Below are 22,147 nucleotides of genomic sequence, written 5' to 3'. Positions count from 1 at the left end.
GGTTTGAGGGCTCACGGGTCGGAGGGCAATTCGGTTTAAGGAGTGGATATGTCTGACTTGCTTGTGAAGGTGCAACGTATCCTGTTGGTTGGTTTTGCTGTGCAAAAAACTTTCACTACGATACCACGATCATTGCCACCAGGATACTATCGTTGAGATTTTGTAACAGAGAAGAGTTGGAACCTGCCGCATCGCCATTTGTCTCCTGTTTTGCCAAGTAACTAGGAACACTCGTATAAGGTTCGTTCGACCTGGAAAAGATGGCCCTGCCGAGGATGACTAAATTAACTATGTACAGATTTTGTTTATGTACTGACCGTACACGGGAATAAAGAATGCTCGACTTCGGCGTTTGCCGCATTGTTTCTTAGTGGGGTTTCTTGTGTAGTGTAGAGGCTGTTTTAAGTGCTACACTACTGCTAAAGTTAACGTCCAACTCTGGCCCGCGGGCCGCCAGTTGAATAGGCCTGCCATACATCAACCATCATGTTAGAAACACTTTCAGAACAATTAGCTACAGCTGTTAAAACCCCACATACAGTAGATTGATTAGTAATGTGTCTGTCTGGAGTAGAATTAGAAATATATAGATATAGATATATATATATAGATATATAGATATAGATATAGATATATATATATAGAGAGAGAGAGCCCATTCCTCATGGGGTGCAGTAAAGGCTTCAGAACATCTGTAGAAGTGAGTCATTGACGTAATAGTAGTTACTCCGTCATTCTCCTCCATGTTTTAAATCCTTCTCCGCCCTCCTCCAGATGATGGACAGCGCCACAACCAGCTTCCCGTCCATCCTGAGTCACATGACCAACTCCTTCCTGAACCACGAGGTCTTGCCGCTGCCCGTTCTGCCTAAAAGACGCGGCGTCCCCCCCCTGGAGACCTTCGCCCCTCTCAAGTCCATCCTGCCCTGCGACTTCCACCTGGTGAACCTGCGCAGCATCCACAGCCAGGTGAGCAGACGCAATACAGACTGAGTTTGGTTGTAACGGTTTGCTCGTGTTGACTTTTGAATTGACCCGTGTGTCTCCTGTGTGAGCAGAAGGACCCCCACTCTCCGTCTGCGTACACAGCTTTGATTCTTCACCGGCTGGCGCTGGACTGCGGCCTGGAGGCTCAGAACCTGGGCTTTAACTGCACCACCTCACAAGGCCAGGTCAGGGGAGACACACACACACACACACACACACACACACACACACACACACACACACACACACACACACACACACACACACACACACACACTGCCTGCATGCACTGGTTAAATACTACTGTATATACTTCTACTCAACTACATTTGCAGATGAAATGATTGTTCTTCTTTTCACTTACATTTATGTGTCAACTGTAGTTGTTTAGTTTTCAGATGGATATTAAATAATCAGTCGATAAAATATGTAGCATTATTACTGGTTAAACTAACAAACCATAAATAAAGTAGTTAAATTAAAGATCTGCTTGAATATAAAAGCACCAATAATAATAATAATAATAATAATAATTCACAAAATGTTTCATTGTATGGGGCCATTTTTCAAAATTAGTACTTTTATGCTTCTAACTTGCTGTTAATAATGTGACTCTATTTGTACTTTTACTTAAGGTAAACTTTATATGCAGAATGTGTACTTGTGATTGAACGTCGTATGTGTGTTATTGCTGCTTTCACTACTGTAAATGATCTGAAAAATGGCTCCACCATTGGATTATTTTTCTACCTGCTGTAAACTAAACTTGAAATTCCCTGATTTTCATATTTTTGAACAGCCTAGTGTTATGCTGTTGTTATCTTCTTGTTTGTTTCTACCCTTTTTCTGAGTGATACTTTACGTTTCGAGTGTTTGTGTACAGACTGTGAATGCAAATCTGAATTCATTTGCATTCTCAATTTTTGCATCCCAGCTATTTCAAGTTTTTAACTAACACCCCCTCCCCTCTCTCTGCAGCTGAGCGTCTCGGGACTGTTCCGGACCCTGGACCTGCAGCTGCTGCAGCCCATGTCCCTGACCCTGATGCACCCCAGCACGCCTCTGACCAACGACTCCTCCATCAGCCTGGACCCCATGGAGATCTCCGCCTTCAAGCTCAAACTGCGCTAGGAACCGTCCAGAATAAATACAAATAAAAACCCTCCAGACTTCTTGGCCCTATGCTGGCCACACACTAGCAGAGGGGGGGTCTCTCTGTTTCTAAAGCAGAACCACAAACACTTAAGCCTGGAGAGGAAGGATCCACTGTAAGGGGACGGACTGCACAACAGGGGGCAGGCGATAGCTGTCACCGTGGACATAGGAGAGCAGCAGAACCCGGGTGAACTCGCAGCTGCTCCAAAAAACAAGAAGGACTGCCAGGATGGCTCCTCAGATACGACCAGGGTCTGTGTCTGAAATGGAAACGTGTTTGGTTCTGTTTGTAAGAACTCTGTCTTTTTCTATCTCCATCCTGGACTGAACTACTGAATGTAAATATCCCAAATGATGGGAGGGGTTAGGGGGTGGGGGTGGGGGGTCTAGGACTCATTCCACATCAGAGTGCAATTTTACAAAGCTTTATTTGGTGTATGGGTTGTTGTTTTTTATGTATGCAATGAAGAAGACACATCACGGCGATTTGTTTTTGTACTTGTACAACTTTCTTTTGTTTTCCGACAGACTCGAATGCAGCAAAGAGAATGTGTGGTCTCCCTTCAGCTGGTGGGGAGACCCGAGCTGCGACTCTTTAAGTATGTCTGAGTCTAAAGGACCCAACGGCAGTCACTAAGTGATAAAATGTGATCATTAATCATATCAGACTGTTCTCCTTCTGTTCGCTGGTTTTGTGTGTAGATAGTCGGGAGACTTTCTTTCCTTCACTTATTTTTCCCTCTCCGAGCTTCCTCCTTGCTGATGAGAAAACTTAGCATTTCTGAGCACATGTCCATCATTCCTGTACTTGTACCACTGGTGAGGGGTGGTGTTGGGTACCATACTGTATGCAGTAGAGGACTAGGCAAAGACTATCTCGTATATCCCATACGGCAGATATATCAGTATGTGTGTGTCTGTAGAGTTTGTTTATGTGAATATTTGAGGGATTTATTTTTTTTGGGGTGTATTGAGGTCACAGTGCACTCTATCAGGGACCATTCATAGTACTGTTAGGAATCATCCATCCGAGTGTCTGTGGGTCATATTATAGCAGGACAAAGAGAGCTTCCTGGTGAAGATTTCGAGCAGAAATGAAAGGGTTAGTTCACCCAAATTACAACAATTACATGTGGTTTCTGGCTATGCAGAAGAATTTGAAATTTGAGTTCTATAGAGCTGCAAAAGCAAATTTGAATCTATAAAATGTCCGACAATTATGAAGAATGCCTGAGATTGTCGTAATCACTTGTTTTTGTACACACAGCAATCCAAAACCCAGAGATATTAAAATGTTTCAGACATTTTCAACTGAAAAGTAGCGTCATCATTTGAGAATCCATTGCATATTGTTGTATGAAACAGTAAAGGGTTAATTTATTGTATACTAACTTCAATAAACATTAACCATTCAGATTATTATGTAGCTCATCTGACTGTAGTGTGCCGTTAAGACACAGCAATAAGGTGTGAACAGTCTGTAAAGGTGGAGCACTGTTTCTAAAGGAGATGTTACATCCTTTTTAAGATGTCATTTTGTAACGCAGCGCTATCAGTTACATTAATTCACCTCAATTGGTGGTTTGAAAAGGGATTCCTCCTAAAACGACTCCTAAACCCAAAACTGCCTGCATGTCAAGATACCACTGTGATTAATGACTGTAACATTCTTAGATATTTTTGTAATGTGGGTGTACTGACCCTTTAAAAAGACCAGTCTTATCTAACCATACACAGGGATCCTCAACACAGAGACATTTTCTTCAACTGAGCTGCAGCTCCACACACGGGGCTTCTTATCCCGAGGCTCTCATCCTTTTTCTGGTGTGCATCCACAGCGGCCGTGGAGGATGTTGTCAACCGTGTCCAAAGTGGCGCCCGGACATCCCGCAGCTCACCTGTGTCCCACTTTGTACTGCCCCACCGTCTCTCCCGCCCCAGTGAGCTCCATCACCAGTTTTTCGTCTTCATTTTCCACAGGAGGTCTGCGGCTGTGTTGCCCTCTGGTCTGATGTCTGCTCTCAATACATTCTGCTCTCTGTCTGCACTGTAGCCCCCCCCTCCTCCTCCTCCAGCTGCTTCAGAACAGACTTCACTGCATCCTAAATTGCACTTTCTCCTCTGGTTGACCTCGTCACAACCTTCTCTCCTGCGTCTCTGATCTGTTTGTTCAGAGGTAATATATGAGGGCATGGTCTCTTCTGTACTTGTGTATTCATGATGGATCAAACTGCATTAGAACAGAGGAGATGGGGATTGAATAAAGATCCAAATTAAAGGACAAAAACGTTTCTCTTTATCTAAAAGCAATTAATTTGTTTCAGTCTCTAAAGCACTGGTGAATCTGTGTTTTCATGCTGGTTTTTTTCATCCAAAGATTACATCTCTATCAGTAGGGGGCAGCATTGAGTCAGTACAGGCTGTGCCTACAGATGATTCCTGTCAGATAAGTATTATAAATATCTCTGAGGCTGTCCAGTGTTTACTTATCTGTGTCCACCTGACATAGAACTGAGCAGCTTTAAAATCACAGGTAGTTACCTCGGCACGTTTCCACCTTTGTGTTCACCTCTCAGAAAAAGGCATCAGAGACAGTGTTGAACACGACAAGAACTCCAAAAGTCCGGTTTCTTTGTTGAAGCATCATAAAAATGGATTAGGGACAAGGGCAGAAAGAATGGCTGCCTGAGACTTTCTCAACCCTTCTGTGAGAAAATTGGAAGGGAAACTGAAAGTCGTCTGTATGCCTGAGCATCAGATGGGATAATGTTTGACCAGCTGGAATAATGAGACTGGAATCTCAGTGTCCAATTGATTTGAATGTGAAATCAGCTAATAGCTCTCTGATTTGTTTTTTCAATTAATGTCATGTTTCTTGTTGCCAAGCATGATTCAGTGGACAGCATGGCACAGAACATGACAGCTAATAATAGCCTACAAGCTAAAGCACATAAATGGAAGACAGTGAAAACCAGCTCTCAGAAACTGGAAATGCAGGTATGAATCGGCAGACAAAATACTTTCAAACCCATCTGGATAAAAATAATAAATAAAAACACTAATTTACGCACACGGTTATTTTCACACATGCATTTATAATAAAAAAAGCAAGAGGCACCGGAGGTTCACTGGATTGTGTAGCCTGTTCTCCCGGCAGATCTAATTATGGGCCACTGAATGAATGTACCTTCACCCATGTACCCAGTTACCTGGCTCTGCAGAGGCGGATACAAAGGGAAGCGGCTAATGAACAAAGCTGCTACCAGCTGCTATTGTTTCCCCGTGTGCATACAAACCGTCTCCATTTATTTCAATTTCAACTTTAAGGGGCCACCATGTTGAAGCTGGATAAAAACGTTTTCTTCAGGGCTTTTTGGCACCAAACTCCCTGCATTGGAGAGCGAGGAGGAGAGAAAACCCTGGCACCCTGTTAAAGCTAAACGCCCGTAGTGAAGGGAACACATTTGCTACGAGATATACCGCCATGAAGAAGTGATGAACCATCTGCTATCTCCCTTTGTGTGTCAGGGGCTGAGAATGAGATGCATAAAACACTAAGAGTTTAAGAAATCTGGCACACAGTTTATCTATGCAACAGCAAAATTGGTTTTATTCCAGCGTGAAACTGATCTCCACAATATTAACATCCATTGTCAGTTAAATAAAAAAGGATATAAAACAAACATAGAAAATGCTGTACAAGATATCATGACTACTATTTTAGTCTTAAAATCCAAAGGCTTTGACTGTACGTAGCTAGTTCTAGATTAGGACATAAAGCACGTGTTTGTTTATCAACGTATATGGCGCTCATAATAGAAAAGGAAGGAGTTTTCCCTGACGTCCTGGGAGAGGAGCCCCAAATCAATATATGCACTGTGGTGAAAATGAAGTGAAAAATGATCTAATTTCTTACTGTCAGCTACCGGGAAGAAAGTAGTACAGGTCAGCTGAGCAGCTAAGGGCTAAGTGTATCTTCATTTCATCCAAAAAACAGTGCTACTCCACAACAACTCAATGAGATTTTATGACTAATATATCTCATACGTCTGTGCTGCGGTGGCAATTCCCTCTGGGACTTGATTGAAAACAGAGCATCCTCCACATTTCCCTGCTTATCAAACAGCCGGCGGGATGTTTTATTATGCCGTCCCAGTACGCCACAGAAATCTTCAATTTAAAGTTTTCTTACTATTAATGAACAACGCTGTCAACTTCACGACCGCTGGCCCAATCTGCCAAGGAATCTGATACAAATATACCTCCAATTTATTATGTGCCTTTGCTGAGGGCCAGGTGTTTTTGTTGGGGATGAATCAATGCATATCTCAGAAAGAAATGCGCTCCACTGGCTCAGAGAAGCACTCCAGACATCTTAAACATGGAGTTCACTTCCCTCTTCAGAGCGTACTCTTCAGCCTGTCAGGGCTGTATAATGTTCCTCTGTACTTCTGGAGGAGCTTTCACAAGTCTGAATAAATAAGCCTGATAAAGTCATAAGAGCTCCGAGACAACAGTGCTATTTCAGAAACTGGGGGTGTGGAGTTTGAAAAAAAAGGGCATTAACCAGGCAGAGGGAGTTTACAAAAGGTGCTTTTGAATTGCATTATGGGATTCAGGGTTTTAGATGTTACTTTGGAATAGAATCCAGGATATCTCAGCCTCTGCTGCTTTGATTTTTACATATTTCCTCAATTTCTTCTTCCTTTAAGCCCACAAACTCTATGGGAGTGCAATACCACATTTCTATAAAACGCCTTCCACAAATTGGTCAAAATATGCTAAGCAGGTCATCAAAGAAATAAATAAGTAACATTGTTGCATAACACCTCAAATTGGTGATGAAGGTGCATAATGAATACATCTGACATCAAAATATAAATCAAATAAGATACATTAATAAATACATGAACAAATTGATGTGCTGTCGGACAGTAAGGCCTGTGTTTGTGTGATCCTCCTTCATGTCTCAGCTCAGCACAGTCAGCTCTAAAGGCTGACTCTAGATCAGGCTCTGCGTCCTGATGAAAGCTGTCCTCTCGCTGTGCCCGTCCCCCTCCTCGCTGTCTGATTCAGACTGGTAGGTGATGGTGTCCTCGTCCCCCCACACAGTGGGGATCCCCTTGTAGCATATCCGGGCCTTCCTCTCCTGTCCTGGGCCGAAGCCGAACCCGAAGCCCACCCGCACCCCCCTGCTCTCTGAATACACAGAGGGCAGTTTGGTCCTCCAGCCCAGAGAAAAGCCCCCTGAGCGCACCTGCAGCAAGAGGAAGACCCCGGCGAACGCAGCCAGGATGAAGGCACAGCTGAGCACGGCCACCACCACAGGTAGCTGATTGGACGGAGCTACGCTGATCCCCGGAGGCTCCTCCCCCTCTCCGCTGTCATCTGCTGCTGCTGGACTCTCCTGCTCCGAGGGGGCTTCGTCCCCCTGCAGCCCCCCAGCCAGAGGGGACTTGCGCTGCACCTGGTTCTGGTGCAGGCAGGAGGTGAGCACCAGGTGGCTGTGGGGGGGGCAGGACAGGCAGTCTGTGGGGCCGCTGCCGGAGCAGGTGAGGCAGGCGGAGCTGCAGGGCAGGCAGGCCTGCACCGAGGACAGGTCCACCCAGTTCTCCAGAGAGAGGTTCAGGAGCTGGGGACCGGAGGAGAAGCCCGGAGGACACAGCTTCACACAGCCCTGCAGGAAGAGGGAGGAGCCGGGGCTGCACTCTGAGGGGGGGGGGGATAACAGGGAGATTAGGTCATATGCAGTTCAATAAAATATCCAACATTTTCCCTGAAGTTAACTGAAAAGGACCACATCATTTAATAGTATAATTTGTTATTCGCTAAAATTAATTATTTTGTTTATAAATTAACTGCAGTCGAAAATGGCACAATTCTCTTCTGGAAAACCAGCAGAACCTCTTATTTTTAAAAGCGGAAACCATCCAACGCTTGGTGTTTTTGATTAATACATTGGCAAATCTCTATTTCCCAGAGCCCAAATTGCTCTCCTCAGATTTGTCTTTTGTTTCAGTCTCAAACTAATACAATTGTTTGCAAGACAAGCACAATTTCCAGCCCAAAAAACCCAGCAAGCTCATATTTAAGAAGCTGGAACTGACACATTCAATATTATTTTTTCTTGTGAATTAACTTAAAGGGTCAAGTGATAATCTAGACGGAAAATAGAAAGAGAACATACAGAGACAGTAAACTAAATTATTCAATCATTTTGATGTTTAGGAAATGAAATAATAGTGACTGTAAGTAGCTGTTGAGCTCACATAGTCGATAAGCAGTTGTTGAATTCCAAAACATGTCTTAACCTTGCCTTGAGTAGAACCATCAAATCGATTTAAACCAATTGTATTTTCCTTTAAGTTAGAGATACTGTAATATTCTTCATATTTATTTAAATGTATGCTTAGCATTTATTTAAAACTTTGCAGAAACATATTTCCATATTGCACTCATCCTCTGTGCACTGACAAGATAGTTCATTTGTTAAATGAAGGCACAATCAGTAAATGGAAGATGTGACAAAATGAACGTTGTGTCCTTTACACACCCCCCCCGTATAGTTATCGCCAATTTCAAAGCATCCTTCAGATCTGAGGCCCTGTACAAAGTGTGAACAAAGTGTTACCACTGACTCTTGAAATGTATTTTAACTAAATGATGAAGGAGTCTGGAACGATGAATAAGAAAGTGTGTGAAATGCTCGGAAGCAGGATGAAGCTTCCTCTTAATGAGGGAGTCATCCTCCCGAGCGTTTGTTGACAACGTAGCACCTCTCGCACTGACGCAGTTTGAATGTCCCCTGCTGCTCCTCCATACGTCCCACACTCAATGATTCAAACTAACATAACATATGGCAATGTGCATATTCCTAGTGCGCTCGTAAACAAATGCTAAAGAGGAATGAAAATGGGCAATCTGTATTCACAACCTTAGCGTTTTCACAAGTGGAAATACCTACCACTGTCTGGCCAAAAGCCTGTTTTGTAACAACGAGTGAGTGCCAGCGCCAATACAAATGAGCCCACTCCTCTAAAGGGGCTCCTGTTGAAAGTTGGTGCGTGAATCTCACCGATACAGATCTGCTGGGCATCAAACGTCTTGCAGCTGTTGTTGGACGGCCGAGGGAAGTCCGAAGACGAGGGGTTGATGACGCTGGGTCCGGTACCCCACAGGATGAGGGTGAACTGACTTAACACAGCTGAAGGAGACAGAGAGACAGGAGGAGGAGGATGAGGAGGAGGAGGAGGAGGGGGAATTAGTCTATGGAAGAAAATAAAAATTGAACACCTCTCAGAGAGGTAACAGTGTGAACTGGCTGAGAAGAGGATATGGGGGTGGAAGAAAAAAGAAACAAGTGATGAAAGCGGACCCAAACACAGCAGTGGAGGAAGAGATGCCTTCCCATCTTTTTTTTTTGGCAGCTCAGAGTAAACAAAGACACACAAGAGTTCTAGGACTTTAACGAGTTAACTCTTCTTGACAATATGCTGCTGTTTGCCTTTTGAAAGAAATGCAGCCCGAAACCAGCTAAAAATATGCTTAAAGCTAGGGTTGGAAATGTATTTTAGGAGCATTTCCGAAAGCAATGGACCTACAGCATTACATTAATCAAATACTTGTTGTTTACGCTTCGTATGATATGTTTACATTCATAATGATGATTATGTGGGAGTGTTGCCAACTGGGTTAGATTTAGTGACGTTGGGAGCTTGTACTGCTAACAGCTTGTATTAAAAAAAGACTTGGCACAGTTCTTTTTTAGTTGGAAAATGTTGAAACTCTACATTTGCTGGCTTTTCAATACGTTTATAATCAAAAGTGTGCCAACAAGTTTCTTGCACAAGAATAATTGAATCTGCATATGAGTGCTTTTCCCCTGGCAACAAAGAAAATTTGTATAAACCGAATCATTAGAGGGAGACAGAAAAAGCGGAGGATATTTGAAGAAATACGAACATATGCACGAAAACTCTAATTAATGAGGGGGCAGCGCATGTTGGCATGATGTGATGTGACCAGAGTGAACAATTAATGGCGATGAGTGAGGTTACCATAGTCACGTCCATTAGCTGCCACGTTTTCTATTTCCAGTGTCCATTCCCCTTGAGGGTCCTCGCCCCATGAGTGGGTGGTCATGAAGGCCCAGTCGTTGAATCCCTCTGAGGAGAAGTCATTGGGCCTGACAGAAAATGTGAGACAAGTTGTTTGAGACATGGTAGAATGCAGAGGTTGTGTTTCTTTCCCGAAGAGTATACCAGTGGGAGTATCTGTGCAGAGATAACAATGAGGAACATGCACATTAGGTTTGTCTCCGTGTGTGGAAGAGACGGAGGGAAGAGAGATTGATATCATGACTCTCTGCTGGTGTGTACAGATGTGTGTTTTACAGTGTACCTGGGGAACAGCAAGGTGGATCGTGTGCCCAGTGGGCTGATGAGATGAATGGCCAATTTCCCTCTCTGGTTGTGTGAGAGGGTGAGGCGAGCCTGAACGTGTTCCACAGAGTTAACGTACTCCGGTCGTCCCCAGCAGCCATCCACGCTCTTGCTGAACACCAGCTTGTTCCCGATGTCCCTGAAGGTACGGGGGGGGGGGTTGCGGTTAATGTTGTGTGAACTCAATAAATGGACACGGACAATAGCGCTGTGTTGCAAATCTACGGGACTGTCCCCAGCTCCGAGGAGAATACGGTCACATCTATCAGCCTGAGCTGCATGATAAACAGGAAGTGCTCATAATGACACTGTTGTTTACACACAAATAGAAACGGAGCTTCAAGTGACTCTCCTTACCTCGGTTCTGTGAGCATGTTGAGAACACACTGATGCTGTGGCCCCACTGTGGTCCAGTTCTGCGCCAAGGACACCATGGCGCCTGCATCCAGAAGCCCGTATCCGTACGAATGGCTCACTGTGGACAGAGAACAAATAATGAGAACGGCAGCTTGGTGGGAGATAACATCACATAAAGGGAAATGACTGTCATTTAAAGATCAGCTCTTTATTGTTATACTATGCCGTTAGATTTAATTGTAAATACACATCATAAATGTAGTTTTTTATTTACCCAAAATCATTTTTGAAATCCATTCCTTACAGTTCTAGTCAGAGGTGGGAAGTAGTGGAGTACAAATACTTCGTTACTGGACTTAACTAAATGTATCTGGTATCAGTACTTTACTCCACTACTTTTTTTCGACTTTTTACGTTTACTTCTGACATTTTTAACACAAATACCTGTACTTTCTACTTCTTACATTTTCAAAACAGGTTAGTTACTTTAATTTTAATCTGTGTTTGGTGGCCTGATCATTATTGTGGGGGAAACTTCTGTAGCAATGGAGAGTCAGGACTCAGAGAGGTATGAGGAGAGCTGGAGCTTTGATGACAAACACTGGTGGTTTATTTGGAGTTACGGCCGGAGAACTGACAAGAGGTGGTGTGTCACGAGTTGACCCAGCGGTTGCCAAACCAATTCTGAAGAACTCTTTCTGTAGCTCGAGGTTTTAACTAGTTCGGAGTGTAATAATCAACATTCTTTATCAGTGAGACTAAACAATTATGGACCCTGAATCTAACTAAACCTCTCATCCATAGAAAAGAATGTGCGCCAGGGAACCTACGTCCCTGAACAGTAAACTACCTCATGGCGACTTGTGCTCTGTCATAGACTGGCAACAACAATGCGCCCAAGCTGCCCCTCCTTAAGAGAGATAGCAGCAATACCCAAGGCCTTAGACCTATGCCATGGGAAAGGAGACAGTGAGAGGAGAAAATGATGAACTGTGTCAAAGGTTGAATACCTAAGCAAATTATTCCCTAACAATTATTATTTAGAGTCATTGCATTCCTATTGATTTGAACACGATCCGTGTATCCATCATGTCCTGGTCTTCTCCAAAGACGAGGGACCAATGAAAACGTTGTCATTTTGCCGTTGTTCAGCATCGAAACATTTATTAGCTAACAATTACATTATTGTCCTATTAATATAAAGGGAGGTCAGTTACTCTTTAAAACAGATGGTAGTTATGCGTACTTTTTACTTAAGTACATTTCGAAGCCCATACTCCTTTACTTTTACTTGAGTAAAGAAGTTTAGTCAGTACTTCTATTTTTGCCAGAGTATTTTTAAACACGAGTAGGCTATCTTTACTTCTACTTGAGTAAAGGACGTGTGTACTTTTGCCATCTCTGGTTCGAGGCAAAAATAATGTCAAGGTTTTTTCTAAAGGTGGAGCCTTCTTGATATCAAGAATTGAGCAGATTCCAACACCTAAACATGTACTACTGTACCATCTGAATTTAGCAACCCCTTAGCTCCCACTGCCTCTGCTTATACATCCATTACTCTCCCCTGTGCCGTGCATGAGCATGAACACCCCCTGCTGCTGATTGGCTGGAATAGTGTTGTGTACAGCAGCGCACAAACAGATAGACAGCTCAAGGGCTGTGAGGAGGTATTCGCTGAATTTGACAAAAAGTGTATTGGATTACAGTTGCTGACTCCACCTTTTGTGTGCTGCCATTACCAGCTATGTAGTTAACGAGGCTGGAAAGGACGTCGGTGGTGCACTTCTCAGGTGAATGATTGTTTGGTGGCCAAGGACAAGACGCGTGTTCATGTTTGTAAATCGGATAAGAAGCCGTGAAGCTAATGGGGTTGTCGTTCAGAGTCAGAGGTCTTGTGTTGCATAGCAGCTGCTGTATGACTCAATGAGAACGTCTGCTCTGCCTGAACACTGACATTACTGCTTCATGCAAATATGCTTTAAAATGAAGCCAGAAAAATATAAAATATAAATTATTTACAGTTGATTCACTGATATGATATGTATGTTGTAGCAAACAAGAAACAGGATTAGCAATTAGAGTGGAGATGAAACAGCCAATCACAAGTAACCAATTTGACCCACATTTTTTAATTGGCTGAAATTAGGGCATAATGTAACGCTTTGTCAAGTTGGTCGACCTTGTTCTGTCATCCCATTGTTGCAAAAGGGAAAAAAAGGTAGTGGAACATGAAGGCAAACGTGATAGCTCTCAGAGCAGGGGGTCTGAGTGAGAGGTGGTTATTGTGTGCTTAATTTTCCGATTCAAAATAGAGTTTCATTGTATAACGCATGTGCTAGAAACCCTTTTTCTGTGCTCAAATATGACACAATAAACTATAAATATCTGTGCTGGATTTCGACTCGTCGGCCTCTACCTCTGCGCCCCCCCCCGTTGGTCTTCCAGTCTCCGGCGCTGAGGTGTCCGGGCCGGGACGTCCTCACCACCAGGTGCTGCATGTCCCTCCAGGTCAGGTTCATACTGCAGGGACACAGGAAGGAGAGCAGAGTCAACCTACTGCCTTTCAGTAATGTAATAGCTGAAGGTATTATGCACAATATTAAACAATACACACAGGTTTTGCTGACCCCGACTGTTCGACAATACAGCGGAGGAAATACGAGGAGATGAGGGATATAGAAGGTCAGGAGTCTGTAGACCAGGGGTGTCCAAACTCTTTTCACAAAGGGCCACATACAGAAAATATACGAAGGGCTGGGCCACTCACTAGAGGTATATTGCCTCATAAGTTAGCAAAATTAATCAAATGTAGGTAAGTTATGCTTAATACTTGAATATGCTTTAAGAAAAACAACAGCTCTCCATTGGGTTTCATTTATTTTGTTGGCAGCTCATTCCTTAAAACAGAAGCCTCAGATTGCTTATAAGAGGAAATAAGAAGGGTTTATTTCAAGCGTGTTATGAAAATAAGTTATTGGGCTTTTTTCTTATCAGCGTAGATTTGATATGATATTTAAAAATGTTTTCAACTTGAATTGAGTGAATTTGTTTGAAAAGTGGGCTTATCAACACATGAATACTACTGTTTAATATCTGTTTTCATCTTTATTTAAGAAGTATAATACAAGACAAGTTTCATTTGTGGGCCATACTCCATTATACTTTTTGAATTTGTTGAGGGCCGATTAAAAATGGCCCGCGGGCCACATTTGGCCCCCAGGCCGCAGTTTGGACACCCCTGCTGTAGACACACCTGAAATATGATCCACCTGAGCATATACAGTGAGGAGGAGCAATACATTTCTGAAATATAATATTGAAACTTAGAGGAAGCCCTGAGGTGTGTGTCAGTCATCCATAACAAAGGTAGGGGCTCACATTATGATTTTAACACAGGTGTAAAACACCAGTATTAAAGCTACATCATAACCTATGGTGTTTAAGGGCAGGGAACATTGTAAAATATTGGCTAGAACACTGCAGAGGACCGAGTCTAGACCTCTCTGTAATGATAGTTTCTAATGGGGTCGGGGATTGGGGAATGAGGTCACCTTCCACACAGTAGAAGCCCAATAAAAAAAGTGTTTTTGTATTATGTATTTATTATTAGGCACAGCAGGGAAACATTCAGAGAAAATGTCAAAAATGAAGGAGAAAACCCTGCTCGGTGGTTTACGATAATCAAACCGTGAATCACATTGCTTGCAGAGTGCAACACGACAGAAATAGAAATTGCACTGTTGCGCATCATCTCTGCCGTGCTCCGCATCAGCATTCACATCTCATATCCTCTCATGTGTTATTAATGGACAAGATCACCCCCCCAACCCCCCACCCCCCATCTACTCAATGTCACCTCAACCAGGAGCCAAAGGGGGGGGAATAATAAAATAATAAAACAAGCAGAAAGCCAAAACTCTCAGCCTATTAAATGATTCCATCTCTGTGAACTCCAGTGTGGTCCCAGTCTGATAAAGCAGCTCCCTGTTATTACGGCTGCCTGTCAGGAGGGGAGCAGACGCTGACTCCACTCTGATGTGAAAAAGGGAGAGATAGTCTTTGTGGGGTAAACTTCGGGGTCTGTCACTCAGTGCCCTTCTCTCATGATATCAGAGGTGAGATAAACCAGGCTCTGCAAATGTAAACCTGATGTCAACACTGGGAGGTAATCCTGATTTGATTTTGACACCTGTCAGCGGCACGTTAATGTGGAAATTAAGTGAATTATGCAGAGTATGGGACGGCTGGCTGATAAGAGGACTCTACGCACCGCGAGATATGACTGCAGATACGGACATAATGGAGAACACATTAACGCTGCTGACAGAAACTTGGATTCTGACACTCCTGAGTGAGCGATAATGAGAGATTCCAGTTTAAAATCTCCACTGCCAGCCCTACAGGTACCTAGATGTCTGTGTGGGCTGCCGCTGCTGATTTGTGTGGCTAATTAACTGATTATCAAAAGCTTCATTTGCTGAGGAAAGAATCTGTGGGCTTGGATTTAGGCCAATGTCGACTCCCAGACGCCTGTTCGCGCACATACACGCTTCCCATGAGCATAGCAACTAAAGTTTACAATAAAACACGATTCAAAATGCGCTTGCTGTAGAAGGCTACAGCAGGGTTGAAAACTAGCTTTATTATAGGAGGGGGTTGTGCTGTTCTCACTCACTTAGCCTCCAGAGCCAGAGCGATGATCCCAGCAGCCAGCGGGGCAGAGGCCGACGTCCCCGTGTGAGAGTCTGTGCATTTCTGCCTCAGGTCTGTGGTCACCTTGGAGACAGGGAGGGTGCACAGAAAATACAGAAGGTTAGACACAGGTAATATGACACATTGACTTTCCCACATCAGCATGAGTGCAGATCAGGGGGAGGGAGGGTGGCAAAGGGGAGGGATGGTGATGAAGGGAGATTTGCCTGCAGCAATCAGAGGAGGCGGGAAGGGGGAGGCAGAGAGAATGATCCGGTAGGTTCAGTCTCAGGCCGATGGATCCCAGCCAAAGGGTCACTGAATGTCAGCCAAATCAGCCCCGTAAGGTCGGATGTCGGTGTTGAAACAAAGTATGTCCGCACTCCGGGTGCACTCAGTCACTGCCAACGCCAGAAAGCTAATGAGGCCTGTCTGTGTCACGGCGGGAATGACAAGAAGCAAGAGAGGGCAAGGAGAGCGCTGAAGGTCAGGGACGGATTCCTAGGTTGGCAACTTTTGGTATGACAGATTGTGGCACTAATGGCCATTACTCGTGGCAATACATCCATGTGTCCGAGGAGAAAACGATAGGAGGTGTCTGCAAAGGCCACCTAGTAGATATAGGTACTAGATAAAACAATGACATCATTCATTACTCATTTCTTATGTGCATTCACTTTATTGTTTATTTCTCATGAAAATAAACGCTGCTTTTCTGATTTTTAATTATTATTTTAACAATACAAATAATCCTTGGTGGGTTTTTTGACAAGTTCACCTAGGAACCTTTGATGGGAAATGTTAACTATATTGTGACATTTTATACTTAAAAAAATAGTCACAAAATATATGCATATTAACCTATCATTTAATACAAGTTAGTTGCTGCCCTAGAGTGATTTTGTTTGTGGCTTTAAAAAGCAAGTAATACACCTAGCAGTGTCTTATTACTCAGTTACACACAACCAGTACCTCACAAGGTGTCAGGAGACCAAATCTATCCTACGCAAGCTTCTTGTGAGTCAAGTGTGATTTGTTTAAAAGCCTGGGTCCCTGCTCTAGTTGTAACTTGACACTGTAGATACAAATGTACCAAACATGAAAATCTGCCAAAGTGAAGATAAATCCTCGTTCTGGATAGACGAAAGCTGTATGAACTCACTGATACAACAAATGATGGCTTATGGCAACTACAGCAGCAATACAACAGCAGTCGTATTTTAAAACGACTTCAATTTAATCTATTTCATGAGTTGTGTTCGCTTGCTTGAAGCATGCCTCTGGTGTATTTTGGAGGCCATGGCAGATTTATGTCCCTGAGGCAAGTCTTTCTTCAGATGACAAGCAGCTTGAAGGAAGGATCTGGCATCTCTCAGTGTTTGTCAAGCTTTGTTCGCTGATGTAACATATCACTCACTGTGATTTGGACAGTTTTATGCCTATTTGTGAGAGAAGATATTAATATAAAAGTACACTTGAAAAAAAGGGTTTATTTCTGATGCACCGGCCTCGAGTTGTGGCCAAAGCAAAGTATGAGGCGCAAGTTATTTCTGTGCTAGATATTCAAAGTATTCAAACAATCCTACACAAAATCTGGGAAGTTCAAAGTAGAAGTGTGTGTGTGTGTGTGTGTGTGTGTGTGTGTGTGTGTGTGTGTGTGTGTGTGTGTGTGTGTGTGTGTGTGTGTGTGTGTGTGTACACCCACTATCTGTTTCTCCCCCGGGTTTCCAGAGCTGTAAGTCGTAGCGAGAGTGGAGGAGCAGGGCTCGCTGTACCACGGCACGCTGCCGGACTGCGTGGTGCTGCTGATGGAGAGGGTGTAGATGCTGTTGGTGTAGCCGTCACAGTTACAGCTGTCCTGTTCCCGGCCTCCATTTCCCGAGGCCCACACAAAGATGGAGCCTTGCCCGCCACGTCCCTGAGGAACACAAGCACATTCATTACATATAGACACACAGAGAATAGGTTGAGAGAAAAGAGAGCTGGTTCAAACGTGACACATTAAGTATGATAAAGACGTTTTTCCTCGCGGCTTAAACGTCTTGTCACTTCAGAAGCAGTGAACCGCTGGAGGCACAACTCTTATTAATACATCATAACGACTCATTGCCGCATTACATCAGATAACAAACAGAAGAAATGTAATTACTAAATCTCCTCAAGCTGAATGTAATTTAGGGGCGTGATAAATTATGACATAGGATCTGGCAGTGAGACTGCATGCTTCCTAAACACACACACTGTATGAAACGTACATTTAGTCCAGCTAGGTGTGGACTTGTCAAAAAGAGGCAATTTTTGAGCAAAGCAACAAAGGGCTGTTATTTGTCTGGAACATTGCCTAGATTAGATCGTCCTTTTGTTCCAAGGCACAAATCCTTTTTTATGCATTTGTCTGCGGCTGATTAGATTACTGCAACTCTTTAATCGCAGAAATGCCCCAGAAATCAATATGCCTCCTTCAGCTCGGACAATATACAGCTGCCAGAGTGTTCTCAAGTGGTAGAAAGTATTCGCACATTTTGAACATTTTGGCCTCCGTGAGTTAGCAACCTATGGCCTTTCCAATCGATTTCTACGTTTTACAGCTTATTTCTGACTCTGGATGGTCTGGCTCGGCCTACACTGCTGACCTGCTGACGGCAGCTTGAAGTCTGCAGAGCAACAGCCGGGCCTTGGGGCCCGGCTGTTTGCTCTGCAGACACAGGGCAGCGGGGCCTCTGCAGTCAGGACTCCTCATCTCTGAAAGAGCCTCTGGGTGGAGAACGACCTCTGCCGCCTTTTGTGCAAGACATACATGCACATTTTTTAAATTGGGTTTTTAATTAGTCATACTATTGTTGTTGTGGATTATTATGCCTTTCTTCTTCTTCTTTTTCTACAATGCATTTAGAAAGCACTTTCTTTTTTCTTAAGCCTTGTTATTATCTCTGCCTTTGATTTGTTTTTCTGTGAAGCACTTTTTGAGTGTTTTTGGGGAAAATTGCAGAGTGAAAAAAGGTTATCATCATTATTCACATTTCTCTTAAGTATTAATCACACCCTGTCAGAAGAACATTAAACAATTAAAGTGAATTATGTCATCAACCCTATTTGAAGCCATATGATAACCACTTGTCTTCTACATAAGCTTTGAACCAAGTCGGCAAAAACAAAACAATAAACCCAATAAATATATATTATGAAAGAAACAGATAAAAGGCAGCGGAGGGACTTCCCACATGCTGAGAGCAGGAATAATGCAACAGTTGATGGCAACCAGACATTAATAAGGTCAGAGAAAACAGATGTAAACCATTCCTCCCTCCCTCCCTCCCTCCCTCTGTCTCGCTCAGCCACAGATACACAAAACGACACAAAAAAGATCCTAAAAACTAGTGTTTTGATGGCCAAAGCCGTAGGAAAGCTTTACTGCTCGGGTTGTAAAGATTGTGATTCTCTGCCTTTTTTTTCTCCCTGCCTACTTGAGTCTGGCTTAGCTGGCAAAAAAAAAAAGGTCCTGGCTGTCATCATCAGTTCCAGTTTTTTGGGCTTTGCAGTCCCGGTCAATATAAAGATATTGGAACCGTTGCTTCCTTATCACTGTTGTTGCATCACTGTTTTCTCTGACTCCGTTAATCACATTTTAACCCTTTAAGTTTACAATTGAACCTAAACACAGACTTCAAATGAGTTGAGGATTGCCAATTTATTTTTCCCTAATGGGTTCCTTCATCTCCATCTCACAAATTACCACATTTTTATGGAGACATTTGTATTCTACTGTATGTCCAATGCTGTCTGAATTGTACTGTATCATACCACAGGAGTGTTGAAGGTTTAGCAAATACTTCTTGACTTCCCGGCCCAATTTATGATCCTCCGCTGCCTTCGCTGCAGGTTACAGAGGCCAGACGATAACACTGAGGTGCCAGGGGTTATCTGGCTGCCAGGAGAACACACGCTGAACCAGAAAGGTCCTGCTGTGCAGCTGTCAGGCACTTTCTCCTCACTTTCACACCTTGAGATTTGCAGCATTTCACATTTCGGAATGTGACACATAAATCATTCTTTTCCACAGATAAAAATGTGCAGTATCATTCATTGATTAGTCAATTACAGTCTTTGAGTCTAACTATTGTTCCGCATCAGTGATTGCTGCTCTCATTCCATTTTCTGCTCTCATTCCATTTTCTCACATCTCACATTTATCATTTAGCTGTCGTGCAAATACCCTTCATTGCAGCATGCTGGCCTAAACTAAATGATGACATTATCCTTAGATAATATATCGTACTTTTGACTTTGTCTTACCCTTACCTAAAGAGCAGAGAACAGATAGCAAACTCACCTTGAGTTTGTCCTTTCCTACAGTGTATTTCAGGAAGATAGCCTCAATTAAATATTGATACAGTATGTTTGTAGAGCTGGAAAAGGGTTCCTTTTCTTGCTGGCATGAGATAAATAGCTCATTATATAGCTACAGATGTAGTTCAAAATGTTGCAAATTATGCTGACGGTATTAGCTTCAAGCCACGGGTACATTTGAGTATTTCACACAGCATATTCTTGTTTGCTTAAAAAACATTTTACTAATATATAATGTCTGCTTCCTAATAGATAATGTCTTTCTTCCAGATTCAACCTGAGCTCAAACATATCTCGGACACCAAATTGTTTATTTGAGCTATTCCTCAACTCAGCTTTACCCCCGAGCAGTTATATGAGGCCTAACCATAGTTTGTCCTCAGCCCCAACCCCTACTGTCAAGGCAATGCTATGGAAAACCCTGTTTTAATGAGAAACAGACGTCAGAACTAAAATGGCAGAGACATAGTCTGATACATCCTCTTGTTTTAACACTTTTTGGTATAATAAGATGGATGACATGTAACATGTACATTATTGAGCATGAGGGGTGCTGGTAAGCAGATGTAATTCCTTATGCACAGAAAAAGGCTAGCTGTTTTCAGTCTAAGCTAAGCTAGCCATCTGCTGGCTTCAGTGTGATTTTCACTACATACATTATGGCAGTCAATCTTCTCATCTATTTCTCTGCATAAAAGAAAGGGATTGGCATATTTCCCAAAATATCAAACAACTACAAGCGTATGTGAACCTTTTTAAGAGCTGATAATGGTCATGCTAGAAGAGGAAACAGGGTAGATTGAAAGTGTATTGCTGGGACTGACCTTGGTGATTCCCTGTAGGAAAGCCTCTTTAGCCAGCTTGGCGGGGCCATCCAGTGACTTGCCATCGTCCTCTGGGCCCCAGCTGGCGCTATAAATGTGGATGTGCTGCGGGTTAAGGCTCAGAGAGTGGGCCTCCACCACGTCTGTCACCTCGCCATCCAACATGCGAACTCCTGTAAAATGAACAGGCAAGGCAGCGCAGATTAGGTTACCACACGAGAGACGTAACAAGACGTTTTTGTGGAAAGAGTGACAGGATGACAGATGGTAAAAAGATCCTTGGCGTATTCATTTTTGCTTCAGATGGGTGAGAAGGTGTCAAAACCTGAAGAAAAGAAACTCTGCAAGAGATGACAGGAAGAAGATAAAACTTGTCATAAAAGTGAAAGAAATCGGTCAGACCGAGAAATTCCCATGTTATCATCGGCCTCAAAAAGCTAAACAAAAAACAGAGAAACAAAAGACATCACAGGAAAAACAAGACTTCACAAAGTTTCAGTTTTTAATGAGTAAGCGTACAAAGCTTCACCCACAGATGCTGCTCCGACAGATACTACATTATTTTACCGTTGCATAATCAAAAACCCAGCTGGTTGTAAAACCAAGGAAGGCTAGTATCGTGACCGCAACTAAACATACAGAATGTTTGGAGACATCTGCACGTACACATATATAGATATAAAATGAGCGGAGAGTTTACTGATCCTACCACAGACTGGTGTGTCCACGGGCTAGCTCTGAATGTCACCTTTCATCATACCTGAACATAACCCTGTCTGGCCCTTTGAAGTGAGCCGCGTCAGATCACCCCTCTGAACATTAATGGCTGTTGAAAGGCGTGAAATGAACCCCCCCTTAAATGAGGTCCATCACTGGGAAAGGACCCCCTCGTACCTCAATACTGTGTCCAAATTAAGATTTCAAAAATCCATTCTAGACTACCTGGCTTGCCCTGAAGGCACAAACACATGCCAGAAGGGACGTAGCCAAAGCAGTAATTACTCTGTTGGCGAGGGGATTTGAAGTAACCCAAGTTTGAATACTGAGTAGCCTGGAAGAAACAAGCAAAAATAAAAAGACGCATATCTTTGCTAAATAGACACTGCATTATTTGCACCGTTGATCATTATGCATGTGCTGTATTGAAGCGGTAATGATAATCAATATTGTAGCAATTTCTCATCAGCTGCCTGCGGCTCGGCGATTTGGTGTTAAAGACACAGCTGTGCCAGTTTCCTGCGGTTCCATCGAGTCAAAAGTAGCAGGTAGGAGAATGCAGAAGGGAAAACAAGGACAGTGTGTGAAAGGAGAAGCAGAGTGAGCCAAGTAGGGTCAATTACGGGT

General features: G+C 43.2%; 2 protein-coding genes across 2 annotated transcripts in view; one reads left to right on the top strand and one right to left on the bottom strand.

Annotated features, from left to right (window-relative positions):
- Positions 1–3,460, top strand: part of man2a2 (mannosidase, alpha, class 2A, member 2) — a 54,098-nt gene extending 50,638 nt beyond the window's left edge. The window contains exons 21-23 of the mRNA XM_010769472.1: positions 775–969; positions 1,059–1,172; positions 1,966–3,460. Of these exons, the coding sequence (XP_010767774.1) occupies positions 775–969; positions 1,059–1,172; positions 1,966–2,118 (462 nt within the window). The 3' untranslated portion in view covers positions 2,119–3,460. The remainder of the gene's footprint in view (positions 1–774; positions 970–1,058; positions 1,173–1,965) is intronic.
- A 2,264-nt stretch (positions 3,461–5,724) lies between these two features.
- The window catches only part of furinb (furin (paired basic amino acid cleaving enzyme) b), a 141,771-nt gene continuing 125,348 nt past the window's right edge, over positions 5,725–22,147 (bottom strand). The window contains exons 7-15 of the mRNA XM_010769487.1: positions 20,804–20,976; positions 17,338–17,550; positions 15,616–15,716; positions 13,357–13,460; positions 10,941–11,058; positions 10,543–10,722; positions 10,200–10,327; positions 9,218–9,346; positions 5,725–7,851 (exon numbers count right to left, since the gene is read on the bottom strand). Of these exons, the coding sequence (XP_010767789.1) occupies positions 7,145–7,851; positions 9,218–9,346; positions 10,200–10,327; positions 10,543–10,722; positions 10,941–11,058; positions 13,357–13,460; positions 15,616–15,716; positions 17,338–17,550; positions 20,804–20,976 (1,853 nt within the window). The 3' untranslated portion in view covers positions 5,725–7,144. The remainder of the gene's footprint in view (positions 7,852–9,217; positions 9,347–10,199; positions 10,328–10,542; positions 10,723–10,940; positions 11,059–13,356; positions 13,461–15,615; positions 15,717–17,337; positions 17,551–20,803; positions 20,977–22,147) is intronic.

The sequence above is a fragment of the Notothenia coriiceps genome, unplaced genomic scaffold (assembly GCF_000735185.1).
Source record: "Notothenia coriiceps isolate Sejong01 unplaced genomic scaffold, NC01 NC01_scaffold00007371, whole genome shotgun sequence".
Lineage (NCBI taxonomy): Eukaryota > Metazoa > Chordata > Actinopteri > Perciformes > Nototheniidae > Notothenia > Notothenia coriiceps.
This window is presented reverse-complemented; position numbering and strand designations above follow the sequence as displayed.